We start from the raw sequence: 18601 nt of genomic DNA on the forward strand, positions 1-18601 counted from the left end.
AATTTAGAAGTCAAACCCTAACCCTGGGTGCTAGGGTGCAAAGAACATAGAACTTAAGGTATGGAACCGCAGTACTCTGTGCTATTCACATTATTTTATAGCATAAGGTAAAGTAGTGTTTATTTCTAATTCAATGTTTTTTCTTACAGATAATGTTACAAAGCTTTAAAATAAATAATATTATTTTACAAAGTCTGAGTTTTTCTTGACATATTTTACTGTGATATGGTCTCCATAATCATAATCGTCATTATTCAGTCCTTGTAGATGTGCAAAATTACCAAAGAACAAGCACCTTTCATAATTTACTCTTACGAACTCTGAAAATATCATGTAGATACATATAAATTATAATGTATATGTCTCAGGCAAATGTATAATCCGCCATATTACATTACGGGTAGCTGTTTTAAAAAACCGGGCCGTTTTGTAATGCGGTGGTTTAACGATTAGCCGGATTGTCATTGCGATATGTTCTTCAATAAGACGACCCACGTTTAGCCGCATCGTACTTTTCTCATATCGGTACTTTCTTTACTGTTTTACATCGAGAATAATAGAAATCTTTTAATTGCATTTGAAAATTGTTCTGAAATTTACTATTTTCTTTGTTTAATTAACTCAAAACTTCGCAATTTAGCAACATACATACGGTATCCAACGTCATTGTTGTTTTTATGGCACATGCAGCGCCAGGAATCGGAACTAAAAATTACTGTCAAAGTAGCTATATAACTTTCGCTTTATTACATTATGGCTAGCCGTTGTGAACATAGACATAATATAATGGTTGTGAATAACGTATAACGCCGAATACATTCCGGCGATTTTTCATTCAGCCGAATTCTACCCGGCTAATCGATAAATGGCCGTATTACAAAACGGCCCTGCCTTTTAAAACAGCTAGCCGTAATATAAAACGGCAGATTATACAATCCGCCTGCGACATATATACAATATTAAAAAAAAAACCTTTTTGAGTTACTACTTAAATATCTATATTTTGAGTTTGAACTTATTACACAAACACTTAAATAAAATTTGCAGTTATATCTTGGCCACTCGTCAACAGATGGCTCTGTGTGACGCATTTCTAAATTCTAATCAACTACATAATATAATTTATTTTAGTTACTCAAGTGAAAAAAGTTATATCTAATATTAAAATTTTTAAGTACGTACCTGTTTTATGCTTACAATTATAAAGGTTCATGACACATTCGTTGTCAAATATAAATGTAGAGCTTGTTGAAATATCGTGAGCGCATACTTTCTGAAAATACGCCGGACACGTACCGCAACTGTAAATATTTAAAACATTTATGCAACAACATACAATTATTAAATAGGGAATATTATGCAGAGGGCGCTACAAGCACATATAGTAAATCCGACCGACCAAAATCCAACATGTTGCACCCGTTATAAGGCGCAGCGCAGACGACAGACTATCTGTGACGCACTTTTTAGTCAGTAGAAATAGAATGTATGCAATTATATGCAGCGATACTAAAATGTGCTAAGAAAATACAAAAAATTGCGTCACGGATAGTCTGTCGTCTGCGATGCGCCTAATAATTACTATTATCAGAATGTCGACACTTTTTATTTAATGTATCTGCTGGTGATGCCGTCTAGCGTGAAAACGTCCATATACGAAATTTTGCCGAAATTTTGAAGAAAACGATAGGAATAATCTATATAGATAAAATTCTATCCAATTCGAGAAAAAAGAAAAAAAAACAAGTTTTGGCACAACTTGTTTTTTTTTTCTGAATAAATTTTATCTATATAGATTATTCCTATCGTTTTCTTCAAAATTTCGAATACACACGATTCAAAACAACCTAAATCTCACATTATATTACTCGCCGCGAGGCTAATGTGAGATTTAGGTTGTTTTGAATCGTGTTTTTTGACACAATTTTCATTTTTTTCTTTTTTCTCGAATTGGATAGAATTTTATCTATAGATTATTTCTGTCGTTTTCTTTTATGAATTACAGTTCCAAGTTGCCGAAATTAACAGCAATTCTTTGCCCATTTTCTCTAAAATTTTGCCGAGTTACATATTTTTTTACTCATTATTTCATATTAAAGTGGTAAAAAGTAATTCCAACATTGTATAGACGACTTTCTCAACAGTACATTGTATTTTTTTTCATACCGTTTAGACGTCAATACAATCCATAAACAGGTGATATTCTAAACCTTTTACAGCAAAAATCACAAAACTGTCGCGGGTTTGAGTTGGATTATTTAAAAATACTTAAAAAAAAAACAAAAATCTAGCTCCAACATTAGATTATAATTGAAATGATCTTACATGTTGTGCATTAAAACTTATAGAAATACTGTATTTTAACTGTTAAATCACGTCTGTTAATCAGCGAAATCGGCAAAATTTCGTATACGGACTCTTAATTCGAAAATAATTTTTAATTCGCTTCAGTAATTTTTAATCATAGGTACTTGAATGATATCTTAATATTACTATATTGTGCTATTCTGTTTTGTAAACAATAGAACTAATATTATGTAAATTCTTACTCTGGTTCCTCTGTTGAATCCGTTTCTTTCCTATTGCTTATTTCTGTGGAATTACTTATGTCTATCGTATCTTTGCTTTGCAATTTTTCAAATTCATTCTGCGCATTCGTCAAAATAGGCAGTAAATTATATAAACCTAAAATAAATTAAAGGTTATAACTTGTAAAATATACCTAAGGTTTCTTCAGACGAGAAAATATAAAGCTAACTGCTCTTTATTTATATTCCATCCTTCTGTCATACTTGCTAAAAGACTAGATAATAGGTATGCTGTTTTTTTATGTACTGCAGATTCTTTAGTACCTACTTTTGTTTTTTAACCGAGTTCAAAAAAGGAAGTTATGAATTCGACGCGTATGTATGTAATATTTGCACATCTGCCCAGTTTTCGTAAGTATATTATGTTATTCTATATATCAGCATGTGAACAAATGTACCAAATTTCAAAAGTGTATATTATGTAATGTATGTTTTCATCTGGTTTTCATGTTTGTGTTCGCATATCTCCCGAACTGCAAGTCCGATTTATGTGATTCTTTTTTTGTTGTAATCGACATTATTCAACTTAGTGCAAGTTTCATCAAAATCGGTTCAGTACTTTTCGAGATAGAGAATTTTAATTCTTAATTAATTACAATTTTAAAGTCAGTTTTATCTTTGTATTAAAATACTAACTATTATTTATTTCATGCTTATAAATTACAAAACATATTAAAAATTAAACATTGTAAAGGAAATACTTACTTAATATTAAATAAGCTTGCTGGAAAGGATTAAACATGATCAAGAACTAATACTAACATACCTACGGAAGAGAGAATAGAATTTCTTATCTCTTAATTAAAATTTCAAGGTCATGCTTAACGTAAGTACGTTTTTAAATTGATTTTTTGTTACCTTCTATTGATTTGTAAATTGTGTTGTAATTCTTGCACATATTGAATATTTCGTTTGTTTATTTAATCACTTGAATTTTCATTACTAAACGACGGTAGCAGATTCTTAGGCTGGATTTATAAAATGCGTCCGCCCGAACGCGTGAATTGATTTGACGCCTGTAGGCGCGGGGTGTACCCCGCGCCTACCCCTCCTTTTACTATGCCTACACCGCGTCACAGAATATATATTAGTAGTACCAACCGCGTGATGAAAAGCTAATGTATGTGAATGACTGCGCGACCGCGCCGCTATTTAAATAAATTGTTACGCGTATATTTGCTTGTGATGTCTCGGTATGGCCATAGTATAGCGGCTAAAACGCGCGTTCGCGCCTCCACATACAAATCCTATCTTATTAGATTCCGCAGTCCTGTCAAAACTGTTTTGTCTCTAATGGGTCCTTTGTATTAGACATAAGGATAATTTTCATAGTAATTCCGATGCACAAATTACTTGACGGACAGTAAATTGTAATAGTCTGCTGAGTCTGCTCATGCAACAACGCGCTCACCTTGGGGGAGCAAATCCATTCACCCAGTAATAACGAATAAAAAGGAAAATTTACTTCAATTAACAAATTAGCACCTTCGATTGATCGTACCGCCCGTTTTATGTTGAGTGATTTGTGTCTCATATAAATAAACACACATTGGTATTTATTCAATCACAACGCACTACGCAGGGCTTAACTGTTTACAATTTTAGATTAATTAATGCGTTATACATTTGTAACAAGGACTTATACATTAAAAACAAACAAAATTCATCACTAAAAAGTAATAAAAATGTTTATCATCTAATTTACATTTCGGTCAAGCACGCCATCTAGCGACGAAAAGCCTAAACAATTTGCATGAAGATAGAGCAAGGACTCTACAAAATATGAAAGAAAAGTGTTTTTACTTTTTGTGTTTGTACTTTTCTGGATTTACTTAAGTCTCTCAATGAAATAAACTTTGGTTTAAGGACTGGTTAGTATGTTATAAGTTATAACCGTAGGTAATAACTAATAACTAACAATTATTATTACGAATGGGACAATAATGATACTCGTAATAATTATTGTAAACGTCAATTATTCCTTCATCAGTCATCACTCAACGTAATTGGTTGTATCACCGACCGTGGTCATCCGAGGTAGGTACGTTATATTACGATACGCAGAATTACTAGAACAATCTAACATAAGTGACTAGTTGAAATTAGGGTTGCTGAGGATTCCTCTTCCGCTTCCTCATAATGCGGAAGTTCCGCAATATTTTGGGTTCCTCAACCGTTACCGCATTTTCATAATAAAAAATCAAAAATCCTCTGCCGCTGTTGCTTCCTCAAAATTTAAGAGGAATTTATGAGGAATTTCACTGCGCATGCGCGTCGCGTATCTAATCATGGCAACGCACACGCCAGAGCCAGAGAATTGTATCATTCACTCATCTTTTTTTTGTGTGCGTGTGTTTTGTATGTTACTGAACTCCTTCTTAAGAGGATACAACAGCGGCTAGAGAAATGAAAAAAAAGTACGTGTAATATCTATAGCTGTCTCCCTTACCTCAAGCCTATACCGCAGAACGTGATAGAGACAACTGCAGAAAATCCAGAAAATCAACGATTCGTTGTCCCCTAATTCCTTCTCCAAAACTTAACCGATTTAAGTACTTTTTCATTAAAGATTAAAAAAAGGCTTGAGCTGTGTTCCTATGTTTTGCTTTTTTTGTATAATCTATCCAAATCTGTTTTCTGGACGTTTGAACACAGTGGAAAATCTGGCCATTTTTTTGGGTTTTTGAACGTTCATATCTTATTTAATAATTAAATTATGAAAAAAAAGAAAACATAGGGACATTGTATTAGTGGCCGTAGATATTCAGGAAAAAAATTATAACTCTACTAGCATTATCCAGGGAGGAAACAGGGGACAACGTTTGTATGGAAAAAATGGCGGTGTGGAATCCTCTTAAGGCGCTGTGGTTGTTGCAACTACGTAAAATGGGTTTTTTAAAACACGTTTTTAGTAAAGGAAATGTCATTATTTAAGTATAAAATAAATACTAAAATACTAAATAAACACTTTCTAGAAAAAACAAAAAATGTAGTATATGTGTCGTAATCGTAACCTAACGTAAACGATATATTTGATTTGTGTAATACTAAAAACAAAAGGTTTTTATTATCAAGGCACGCGGCGAGCGCGTAACAGCCACTGTACAAGGCGCGCTGATATGAATGTTATTTTAATATGTCCTTAACGTCGATATTCGTACTGACAGACATCGACCTGCTAATTTTAGGGACTACTGGGCCTTAACTGCTGGACCGATTTTGATTATTCTGTATTGTGTGTGTTTTGTGACTGGTTTAGAATAATTATAGTTTGGTCCACTGGAAAATGCCCATTTAATTATTTTTTGTGTAGGTCTAGTTATGTACAGACAGGACAAAGACTTTTGGGTTGGGTCCGCTAGTATTTATAATTTCCTATCATCCCATTCCTCATCCGCTTCCTCATCCGCATCCTCTTCCTCAAAAAATATCCTCTTCCTCATCCGCATCCTCTAAATTTGCGCGTGACAATTCCTCTTCCTCCTCCTCTTTCTCATAATCACTTCCTACAACCCTAGTTGAAATACAATAAATAAAAATAATAATATTGTGTTATGTATACCAGATGACGCCCGCAACTCCGTTGCGCCAAAATTCGCGTATCGCGCAGGAACCGTACATTTTCCAGGATAAAAAGTATCCTATGTCCTTTCCCGGAACTCAAAGTATCTCCATACCTTTCAGAAAAATCGATTCCGTGGTTTGGGCGTTAAGAGGTAACAGACAGGCAAATACACTTTCGCAAGTATAATATCAGTATGGATAATCTAGGGAAGTAAATGGCTAAACACTTTGTTAAATAATATTACGGTCCACCTACTAGTGACTGGAAGATGGTAGATTCATGGGAGTTGGCGGAAAATTAAATTCGCGTGCATGATTTGATAATCGGGAATCTGTATAAAATTTTTAGAGAATGAGTTTCTAGAATGCAGATACCTATCTTAATCTTTTAGGCAAAATAAATATGTATTTACCTACTCAGTATGTTTTATCAATATTGTCGATTCACGTAGAAATGTGCGTAGCTGTTAGTAGTTTGGAAACGAGACGCGACTTGGCGATGTTTATATGTAATAGGAAAAAGTACGAAATTGTTTAAGCTTTATGACAATATATGAAATATAATCCATTTCATAAAGCTTATACACCATGCACATGCAGCATTACTCATTAGTCGCTACGGACAACAGTCAACACAAATATTTACAATACAATCGATGGTTACTAATAATCTACGGTCATCGGGCTCATACTCGTACATCCTGCGGGCTGCGGTACGTGGTAATGTGGATAATGCCGTGCTAATGTGGTTCGGCGTAAGACAACACAGCCGGCTCCGACAGCCTGACGGGAATACTAATGTCCACACGCCGTTCACTCTTATTTTACCTCGATGTTCCCATGAAAGTGACCCCTATGATGTTTGCATAAGATCCTGTCGAAGGTAAAATTACTCTAAACGCACTGCACTTCCAAGTACTATCCTTGAAGCCATTTTGAATTATCATTAGCCCTTTATTAGTTTTAACTATCATGTGCTTATTAGAATTCAATCAGTCATCTATAAATCTGAACTATCCCCGGTTTCTGTGTATTTGTCGTTTATCTGATCGATGGAGCTTTTGATTCGCTGTCGCGTTTACGTAAACGGTAAATAGTTAGACCAATCAACTGCGCTATTGAAGAGATAAACTGCTACCAAATTTACGTCAAAACAGGCCAAATATTGCGATATTAGTAAAAGTTGACTCCAAGATCTGAGTGAATCTCAGCGTTAATTTGCCTTCCGAAAACATACTCATCACCAATTCATCACCATAATTTCAATCGGACCAAAAGTGACTGATTGACTTAAAAGTGTAGTGTAGTTTCTCAGATTTCGTTATTATTAGTACTATCAAAGAAATAATTCAAAGGCTGATGAATGATGGTGGACCTATCCTACTTAATTCGGTCTGGTTATAACACCACCATTAACATATTTTGACATAACCAGACGAAATAACGTAGTAGTTCCATGTCTATGGAACATAAGGAAGTACGTCGAAGTAGATAAAAACAGCCTTTACAAATGTAGAGTAAGAAAACAAATGCAAGTATGTGCAAATGAGGCATCTAATGCTCATCTATTGTTCTCATCATATCCCTTAACAGGACAAGGTCAGAGATTTACATTGCAGATGGCGGCTCCGTGTGGAATGCTCAAGTGACCACTCCTTTTTGAAATAGGACCTTACACTACATCGTAACATCTAGAAAGTCCTATAGTTTCGGTATACACACTTTTTTTGATGGTGTTCCTTTCAAACTATAATTATTAGTTAATTCATGCCCGTTTTCGTCTATCTACCTAACTATTAGGTTGGGTAAAAAGTTTCTTCGCATTTTATATAAAAATTCAAAAGGTTTTTTATAAAGTTTATTTACAATTGACTAAAGTATATAGGTGCCATTTTGTTCGATAACTTTTTGCCATCTTGTTGGTTGGGACATGTCACATGATCCCATTGCTATAAAAATTTTGGGGCTTCTGATGAAAAAATTGCGACAAGTGGTTTTGGCAGTCCTCTTGTGATACCAACCTGACACTGCCTGAGGAATTCTGCAGAGACCGAAACAGTTGAAGAGAAGTTGCAAAGTCAGGACTCAGGACTATACGGCGGATGCATTAACACCTCCCGGTCAAATTTCCGTGATACCATGATAATACTTACTAGACCTCACATGTGTGAGGTCTAGCGTTATCATGGTGAAAAACCGCACCCCTTCTGTTTATTAATTCCGGCCGCTTTCTCTCAACTTCTTGCTTTAATCTCATCAGTAGTTCGCAGTACAGTTCAGAATCGATGGTCCTGTCTGGCGGTAACAGATCATAATGAATAATGCCCTGCCAATCCCACCACACACACAGCATCTCACCTTGTTGCGAGTTAACCCGGGTTTCGCCACAGTCTGTGAAGCCTAACCGGCCTTTGACCACGATCTTTTTCGCACGTTCATGTCGTACCGCGTACGTGATCCACTTCTTATCACAAGTTTGATGCTTCTTCAAAAATGGTTCGTTTTCATTACGTCGTAATAAAGAATCACAAATGAGTACACGGTTCATTAGGTTTCTTTCAGTGAGCTCATGAGGCACCCAAATATCGAGCTTTTTTGTTTACCCAGCTTTTATCAAATGCGCCAAAACTGTTTTGTGGTCAATCCCCAGTTCTTCAGCTACATCGTAACTACTAATTTGAAAAATGCCATCAGTTTTGTCCGACAGGGCGACCAGAGCGACGTGCATCTTTGATATCAAAATTTCCGGATTGAAAACGCTTAAACCAAATTTGCGCTACTCTCACAGATACTACATTAGGTCCATAAACATCAAAATTTTTTTCGCGGCTTGTGTTGCATTTTTACCTTTTTTGTAATAAAATTTCAAAATGTATCGAATTTATTCATTAGAATCACCCATTTTAACAATAAGATGTTAATTGAAAATAAAAACAATTGAATTTGGAATTGTCTTCTGTAAAATTAAAACTTTTTAATGATACCAAAATCAGCCAGATACAATTGGTATAGCCCAAGAAATGTGAAAGACTTTTTCCCCAACCTATTAGGTATTCAAAGTTCACCAACTTTTGTATGTGACCGTAGTTTTAGCCTTAGGACTCGTACCTTATCGTACGTTATCTTCTGCTGGGCTAGTTTCCAATTTTCCATTAAATAATCTTCCATCGTTTGTACTGTGTACAGTATTCAGAATGGAATTCGTTGCGATTTGCGATGAAGGGGATCATAAGGGAAATAAAAAATTGTACTTCGTGTCACATTATTATAATATAATAATTAATAACTAATAAATATATTATGTTCATCAGCGATAAGTAACATTGTATGTTAAGTGCTAAAGAAAGTTTATTATAATTATTGCTTTATTAGGGTTATCAGGGAAAAGATATCGGCAGAGACCTCACAGTATTAACTCGACACGTTTAAGGTTTCATTTACGCAATTACTCTGTGCAATTACCGTATAAGGCCTTCTTGCATAGGAAAAGTAGTTAGGTACTAATAAGCCGTATTATCCTACAAGTCTTTGGCAAGTAATGCGTCTTGTGATATCATGACAGTAGTTTTGTAACTAAAAAGTTAAGTAATATCAAAGTATTCCTTTTTATTTCTGAGTAAAACAGTTTCTGAGGAATCAAAGTGACCGTTTGATATAAAACCGGGCGAGATATCGAAGGCACGGCGGCATTTGTGTGCGTGCGTCAACGTATCGGCCGAGTCGGTATCGGTTTCTGAGAAGCGGCGCGGCGCGGGCGCATGCGGGGGGTGAGAGAAGGGAGGGAAACATGGCGTTAAGTCCGTTGTGACTTTGATCCACTTGCGAGGAAAAACGCAGTGAAAAGGATTGATCAAAATTGAAGACTCAAGAGAGAGTGAAATCGAAAGCGAATAAAAGTAAAGCAGATTATGGTTTTTGAGTTGTTGAAACACGTGTACAAGACGAAAGTTTTGATAAAGGGTCAAGGAAGTCCGGAGGGAAAAATAAAAGTAGAACAGATTGCAGAATAATATTATAGTCCCGTAATCCAAGTAGTTCTCGAAAATTGAAATATCTGCAATCCAACAACTGCTGCTGCAGCAGCAGAAGGGGTTAATTAAGATACGAGACTCAAATTGAACTAAAGCTATTTCAAATGAGAGGAGAGCATAATATAAACAGAGTAGAGCAGATCATATCTTGTCAGCTGATAAAATGAGGGTAGATTTCCAAGCATCTCGCAATAATTATTATTTTGTTTCATTTTATAATTTTTAAATTTTATTAATTGTTATTCATTGCTGTTATTTTTACCATTTCTCACCATACCATCATTTTAGCTATTGCACTTACAGTCTGTCAAAAAAGTCATGAAATTAAAAAGTGGCAACATCGTAGTGTCATCCCTTTTTTCTTAGATTGATTTGAAAGGAAACACTACGATGTTGCCACTTTTTAATTTCATAACTTTTTTGACAGACTGTATATCGCTTTTCGCTAGTTCTGTCCCAACTAGTTAGCTAGGTTCGTGAGTAATGTAAAGCGTTTATTATAAGCCACAGTGTATCTGGGCCTTTACCCAGCGGTGCAGGGCGTGAGGCGACGGCGGGGGGAGAGTGGGCGCCGCTCGCGCTGGCCCTGCCAGACAACTTGTCGCTGAATCTCAGATACGATTACCGACTAAATACCATTAAAACCATTAGGAAATATAGACTAATGAAATCGAATAAACACGACAGAGTTTTGTTGAGGGTTTTACGATATTATGAATTGTATTACTAATAAAAAAAGCTAATACTGGTAGGTTAGATAGTTATCAAAATTGCTAAGAAGATCTAGTGGTCTTAATAACTAAGATAGCTGTCGATACGAAGTCTTGCAATCGTAGAGTTGGACAAATTGTAATAAACTGTAAACAATTAAGTAAATACCATAACATTCTTGAAATATTTTGGAAAGGTACGTTAAAATGTTAATATTTTGAATTTGTACAGTACCAACCACCAACGCCGAAGCAAAAACAAGAGATTTTAGCTGGTATACATTTTTTCTGACCGCAGATCCCTATTGCTTCACAAAAAGTAGAGCATGCCAGATTGGAATGAATCCAGTCAAGTTTTTGAATAGTTGTTTTGTTGTGTTAAATAAAGTACATGATAACTAATAAGTAAGATTATTATTTGTACCGGTAAACCACATTTAGGAATCATTTCGGTCTCCTCTCAGAATTTCGCAATTTATGTTCTGCTTCTCTATCATATTAAAGGTAAAAATGTACATGATGTGGTAGACTACCACATCATGTACATTTTTACCTTTTTTACTATTTATTTATTAAGTACTACCACTGTTAGTGCTTAATAAATAAATAATAAATGTATCACAAAATGTTTTGAAATTCCCATAACATACGCGGTAATCACGTAGGAAAACATTGGCTTTTCCTGCGTGCAAACCACAAACGGAGAAAATACTATTATTGTATTGTTATTAACATAAAATTATGCATTATAAGTTTATGGTTATTAACATAGACTTATTTATATACTGTCGGTTATTAACAACTGTTGTCTACCAGCCCTGACATAAGCGAAGTCTCCCTTTAGATTTTCTCAATTGATGTGATTAGATTTCAACGTAAATGATTGCAGGTAACATTTTAGTATAAAAAGTCGTCTTTATTGCATTTTTTTTAAATATTTTTTCCGGTTGATAGATTTTTTTTAATAATCAAGGTTAATGTTAAATAACAATTTCTAAACACTCAGATCCTTTCATTGATAAACAAATTCCGCGTTTTATTATCTACTTATGAAACCAAAAAATTATTGCAAAATGTTTCTTTTTATGACTATCGGCAAGTAGAAAAATATCATTAAATGTTTAAAGCCAGATAGCTTAAAAAGAAAGTTCGGCTATCTTAAAGTATATTGGTGGAGCTTGTATTCTTAAAGTACTTTATATCTTAGATACTGTATTATCAAATATTAGATACAGTAACCTTTTCCTGCCTCTGAAAACAATGACTCATCTGTCAGCTCCTTGATATTGTTTTTGAACTGGGTCATAGTAGGTATATTATATCATGTAGCTATATACAAACAGTGATGAAATAAACATATATTGCGCAATGAGCTTTGCAATAAAATATGATAAAATTCAAATACTTTATAGTGCATTCGTTACAACTTACAGTCCGCCAAGCTAAGTCTCTACTCTCTACTCTATAAACACTTTTGTTTCACTTGTCTTTCCGTTTATAATAATATTTGGAAATTCTCGTTTGTGCCCTACGACATTTTTTATTATTATTATTAGTTAGTAGTAGTTTGTGTCATCTTTGCATATTCATAAAGAGATTTGCCACCATCTAAATTAATAATTCTCTTAACTTACTTTCAAAAAGATGGATAGAGTAGGACTAGGAAATGAATTACATCCACAAATCTTGCATATTTATTTAAACTTAAATCCGTGGATTTACTTATTATAAAACGTATAACAATCAAAACAGATTATTTTAACTCAAGCGCTTCGATTCTAGCATAGAGATTAGACCTTTGGAGTTTGGACTGTAATCTCAGCGACTTACACAGACTTAAGCGTAGTGAAATAGTGGTTGTCCTTAAAACCTATTACAAGCGTGTGGCTTATCAGGGCTTACGAGGATGATCCGTGTTGCGCCACGGATATTTACGACATCGATTACGCGCTCCCGGGTGGTCCCTCGCGGTGGGCCAATCGCGGACTTCATCAGAGGCCAACCGCCGAAACCGCACCGAAATCCGACACCGTGAGCTACACGAATCAACGGCACTTCATATTAAATTAGACATTGCATGCTACGGGTATTTTTGTCTTGGCTACTGTGCTTGACAATGACAGTCCATAGGAAAATCGTTGAGTAATTGGTGCCTTGGCAATGACTCCGTTTACGTCATTTGGGGCACAGATTGGACGCATTTTTGTGATACCTGCTCCTATTTTTACTTCGTTGCTGATAATTTTGTTATAGAATAATAATTGTAAAATCATTAGTAGTAATAACTAATAAGCTGGTAAAAGCCAAAAGTGAATGCCGTTTACAGCTGTTGTAACTTAGTAGACCGGCGTGTTTTCAGATTCATTGTTCTAGTATTTGGACGATTTTTATAGTTTGAGTATTTAACGTAACAGCACTCAGCAGTCGCTTTTGGAATAATGTACTATCAGATAAGTTGATTCATAGGTAGATGGTGGACCTGCCTTGTATTTTGGTCGTGTTTTTTCAAACCCAGCCGACAGATGACGACAGACGACTTACATTAAGTTGACATTACTTGACCAAATGAGATAGGTCCGTCAACTGTCTATGAATCAATTTCTTTGATGGTACATGTATCACACACATTAAATGCATACTGGTAGTCTACTTTAGCTACCTCCGTGACGTGGGAGCCATGTTTTGACGTGGGAGAGCCATGCTTCGGCACGAATGGGCCGGCTCGACCGGAGAAATACCACGTCCTCACAGAAAACCGGCGTGAATCAGCGATTGCGCTGTGTTTCACCGAGTGAGTGAGTTTACCGGAGGCCCAATCCCCTACCCTTTTCCCTTCCCTACCCTCCCCTATTGCCTTCCCTACCCTCCCCTATAATTCCCTTCCCTACCCTCCCCTGTTACCCCTTAAAAGGCTGGCAACGCACCTGCAGCTTTTCTGATGCTGCGAGTGTCCATGGGCGACGGAAGTTGCTTTCCACCAGGTGACCCGTTTGCTCGTTTGCCCCCTTATTTCATTAAAAAAAAAAACCTCCGATCTTGCCTTGGTACCAGCCATGTACCAGCATATTTCCAGAGACTGACAGCTTATATTTTTGTCTTGGCAACGTTTACCATTTTTCTTTGAAAAGTAAAGTGTGAGCAAATTTCTAAATTCAAAAGACGATGGGACAACTGATTTCATTGCCAAAAAAACTACCTTCATGGTCGGTCGTTGGTCTTGAAAAGATAAGTGATTTTTCCTCCTTTATTTAAATTTAATTCTTGGGGTCTGTTTTCTGTCTGGTCTTTTTTTGTATTTGAAATTCATACATTTCGTTCAATGAAAATATAATAATACCTCATTTCCGACCGCAACGCAACGCGTAGCTATGCATTTCTAAATTTGGTCTAAATTGACCCCTACTCCAACGAGGCTTTCATAAAATTCTGGAAAATTCTGACTGAATGTCAACAACTTTAAAAACTTCGTTATTTATTTTGTGCTAAGATTTGTTTAGAGCAGTCAGCAGACTCATTTAGAACTCTACCTAAGATACCTAAGTACTTCGAAACCTGGATACAGCTCATAAAACCTATTATTGTTTACATAAGAGAAGTGGATAGTTGACGCTAATTAGAACGGTCGCAATCATCAGTATCGCTTTCGGTACCGATAGGCGATATCAGAGGTGAGAGGGCGGGGTGATAACGCTACATGTATCTACTTGTTCACTAGTCACTAGCTGTCACCTCGTTTATCTACTGAGGAGCCTCAGGCTCAGATCTTCCCGAAAGACCAGACTGTCAATATCAATAGCTAGAGTCCGGACGAAGTGGCCGGTATTTATCGTTCGTAATTAAGGCAGGTCAATCCTGCCTTAAGAGGATACACCAGGGGCGAGAGAAATAGAAAATAGGTATTTGAAAATGTATTGCTGTCTCACCAATCTCAAGTCTCCCACCACAGAGCGCGATAAAGACAACACGACAAAAGTTCTAATAAAAGAACAGAAAATCTTCGATTCGTTGTCCGCTGATTCCTTCTCCAAAACTTAACCGATTTAAGTACTCTTTTCATTGAGAATTAAAGCAAGGCTTGAGCTGTGTTCCTATGTTTTATTTTTTTTTTGTATATTTTAGCCAGTTTTGTTTTATGGGTGTTTGAACACAGAGGAAAATCTGGCCATTTTTTTGGGTTTTTGGACGTTCTTATCTTTTTTATTAATAAAATTATAAAAAAAAAGAAAACATAGGGACATGCTAATAGTGGCCATAGATATTCAGGAAAAAAATCATAACTCTGCATTATCCAGGGAGGAAACAGGGGACAACGTTTGTATGGAAAAACGGCGGTGTGGAATCCTCTTAATTATCAACGATAAATGCTCTCTCTCGGGAAAGCGATATCGTATTAAGAGAGCTTATTTGGTCACAAAGATGAGCGGTCAGTGACGTGATCGGACCTGCAGCATAATATTATAATTAGTCGAAGCTCGTGAGTAATGGTGTCGGAAATAACGCAGCACAGCATTGGCGCCAAGCGGCCATGACATCACGCCACCGATAGGTGGAGCTGTCGCGAAGACGCCTGCGCGCGCGCCGCTGCGTCTGTCTTGTGAGTTGTGACTCGAGCTATTTATGACAGGGCTCGCTGCGGCCGCGGCACCTGACTGATTTATACACCACACGTCCCCACTATCCTCGCCTGTTTGATTTTAATAAATTATTAGGCATTTATTACACAGGTAGGACGAATATATCAAAAATGTTTTAATGTTTCGCCGACTGGTCGTAAATATGTCAAACTTATGGGCTATGGCCTATGGCCGAATGATGAAATCTTCAAGATTACTGCGAATGAAATCTACGCTACTTGTCACTGTGTAAATTTGTACGAATATATTTGATATAAATTAACTAAGTATATTAAATTGAGATAATTAAAAATGTTCATTTTTGAAAGAATAAAAAATTACATCCAAAAGTTGAAAACGTCCGAAGTTATCTTTCTCATCAGAAGCAGCAATTAAAACAGGTTGGACCACAAAATACGCACCCGAATTCCGTTTAAAATTCACAGAATTTCTAACGAGTGAAACCTTATTCACGTTACAAAGCACAGATAATTTTACAGTGCCTGCCCGCATTCATAAGACTTCTAATTTATCACACTAATGAATAACAATAATACCTAATAATACTATTAATGTTATCCTTCAACTGTTGGGTAGGGCAGCAAATTATAATATACAGGGTGTAACAAAAATAAGTGTGTACGTGTTCCTTGTAGAGAGTTCACTGTGAAAGTAGCAGCTCTAAAAGATGAATATTTTTTTTCACTTTTGTATGGGCAACGGCCCGAGCGTCACGAGTTTCTCCATACGAAAGTGAAAAAAATGTTGGTCTTTCAGCGCTGCTACTTTCACAGTGAACTCTCTACAAAGAAAACGTACACACCCTAAAGTATTATGACTTATTTTTGTTATACTTACCTTGTATACTGCCAGAAGAAAACATAAAGTAGTAAAGCATTTTCCATGAATTTTCTCTAAAAATAGATAACAGTCTCATTTCTGGGTCGTATGCCCTAGCTTGTAAGTTGTATGATTCAAACTGATAAGCATCCACTTTAAAGTTCGTGTAAAGAACCAAGAATGTCCAAACCATCACTAACCAAGAATTCTTTGACCGGATACGGACCTAAGAGACATTCCGCGGGCTCCTACGCTCTACAACTTTCTTCTCAACCTTTATTCAGAATTATTTTCTAGATTAAATATCTTAAAATCTGAACACATATTACGTATCCAACTACGTACTAGCATAGAGGAATAAATAGCTGGTCTCTGGTACTAGGTAGTGAACAAAAAAATTAAAAAGTTTCCTTTGTATTTGCGATAGCTTATGACTCTTGCCCACCCGGTACCGCGTTATAGTATCCTGTCTCTATACGTGTTAGGATGACGTCATCAGCAAACTTCACCAATAGTTAATGTTAACAAGGCTTTAGTATCTTCGATTCAAGTTTATAGTACACACTACACTATCTCTACAATGCAAATACTGAAAAACTGAAGTTATTCAAAGCACTGACTAGTTAGAGCAACTTGAGTGCCTAAAATCAAACCATGCCAAAAGTGGAAAAATATAGAGCACAGGAACAAGTACATAGAAAAAATTAATGTAAACTGTAGTCTTTCATCATCTGTAATTTAAGAAGTTCACATGTTTCCATGCCCAAGTGGCGAACCACCGCGAACTCTAGGTACATGTAGAGTTCTGCCGATAGCTGTTGTCAAATAAAATTTAAGCTTCGTCATACTATTCAGTACTTACAAATATTTAAATAAAATAAATCAATTTATTTCGATGAACAGGCCAAATATATCAGTTAAAGGTAGGTCACTAATAATAATATCAGTTAAAGGTACATTTCTAGAGCTTTTTACACAAAAATCACAAAGCATCGAATTTGCCTTGACATCTTTATTAAAGGCCTTAATGTTTTCGTAATTAATATAAATAATATTCTCTACTTGCCTAAATGTTCGTGGTACTTTCCCCAGACCCCCGTAAAAATATTTTTTTGTGAAAAATAACCACTTTATTTGCTTATTATGAGTTTATAAATATTCATAGTTTGGTCTGATTCAATTTCAAATTATTGTTTTGATGAAAAAACCCAATACATAATAATTATATTTAGAAACATTCTAAAATGTAAAGGAGGATAACTTAACGTTGTTAGCTGGATCTTAGCACATAAACAACATGATAAGTTGTTTATGTGCTAAGATCCATGATTTATTCAAAATACTATTTACTATTATCATCACAAATTATTATGATCCTACTTGTGTATAAATGTAGGGCACCTGTAATCTACCTTTCGTAAGGTAGAGTATTTTTAAGCTCCGGTAAGGTTGAAATACAGAACATAATTTTAAGTAAGTATTAAAGTATGACAGACGATAATTAAAAAGTTAAACCATGTTTTGTCCTTATCTGAAACGTTGCAAAATACGAAAGTTGATGTCCTGTCAAAGACAAAATATAGTGTATGGCTGTTATGTCAATACAACGTAGTTTAGTATTAATTTTTATTATAGATATTGTAATTTCTAGTAATAATATTTTGTATTGCATCTATTTCAAGACTTACAGGCTGTTAATTAAGTTAGACGGGTACCTACCAAAGGGGAATGATAAGTGGCAAAATGGCAACATTTTAACGAACCATAACGAAGAATCGTCGCCTCGGTGTTTGTGCCAAATATACACTTCGCCAGTCCGTAGTCTGTGCTTCAGTGGTTTATGAGCCATTGCGCTCGTCCGACGCTCGTAAAATATCTCATCTGCTACTGAAAGTGCATCTCATGTACAGTGTACTGCCATGACTCATAACTTATACTATCTTCACTGCAACTTCGTACTAGTTGCTTATACAAACACATTTTCTTGTTTCCATCAAAACAGTAATGTGGAGCATGTTGATAAATCTTTGTTTAATGTTTGCCGCTATTCAAATTAGCACAGCTGTTAGTCATCTGCTGATAATATTTGCAACATAAAATTACAGAGTCACCGCTGATCACTTAATATATTATAAATTATAATACATGAGCTAGGAGTCCTAGCATGTATTGGATACTACAAACTTGGCCTTTAGGTAGTCTGGCCGGTTGTGGAGGGAGTCCTATGTTTGATAAATCCAGGTTATACTTCCGTA

The 18601-nt window shown here is 35.6% G+C and overlaps 1 protein-coding gene across 1 annotated transcript; it reads right to left on the reverse strand.

Annotated features, from left to right (window-relative positions):
- Positions 1–118: 118 nt before the first annotated feature.
- LOC121729768 lies at positions 119–3416 on the reverse strand. Its single transcript, XM_042118388.1, has 4 exons — positions 3294–3416; positions 2550–2685; positions 1183–1301; positions 119–320 (listed from the first exon to the last, which is right to left on the reverse strand). Exons 1-4 carry the CDS (start codon positions 3328–3330, stop codon positions 181–183), a joined length of 432 nt encoding a protein of 143 aa, XP_041974322.1. The 5' UTR covers positions 3331–3416; the 3' UTR covers positions 119–180.
- Between the last annotated feature and the right edge of the window lie 15185 nt (positions 3417–18601).

The sequence above is a fragment of the Aricia agestis genome, chromosome 8 (assembly GCF_905147365.1).
Source record: "Aricia agestis chromosome 8, ilAriAges1.1, whole genome shotgun sequence".
Taxonomy (NCBI): domain Eukaryota; kingdom Metazoa; phylum Arthropoda; class Insecta; order Lepidoptera; family Lycaenidae; genus Aricia; species Aricia agestis.

Excerpts from the sequence above, each read along its gene's own strand:
- LOC121729768 (XM_042118388.1), bottom strand. The coding sequence starts at position 3,330 with ATGTTTAATCCTTTCCAGCAAGCTTATTTAATATTAA. Across the intron at positions 2,686-3,293 it reads GCAAGCTTATTTAATATTAA|GTTTATATAATTTACTGCCT; the intron begins GTAAGTATTTCC and ends AATTTATTTTAG. Across the intron at positions 321-1,182 it reads TAATTGTAAGCATAAAACAG|AGTTCGTAAGAGTAAATTAT; the intron begins GTACGTACTTAA and ends TGATATTTTCAG.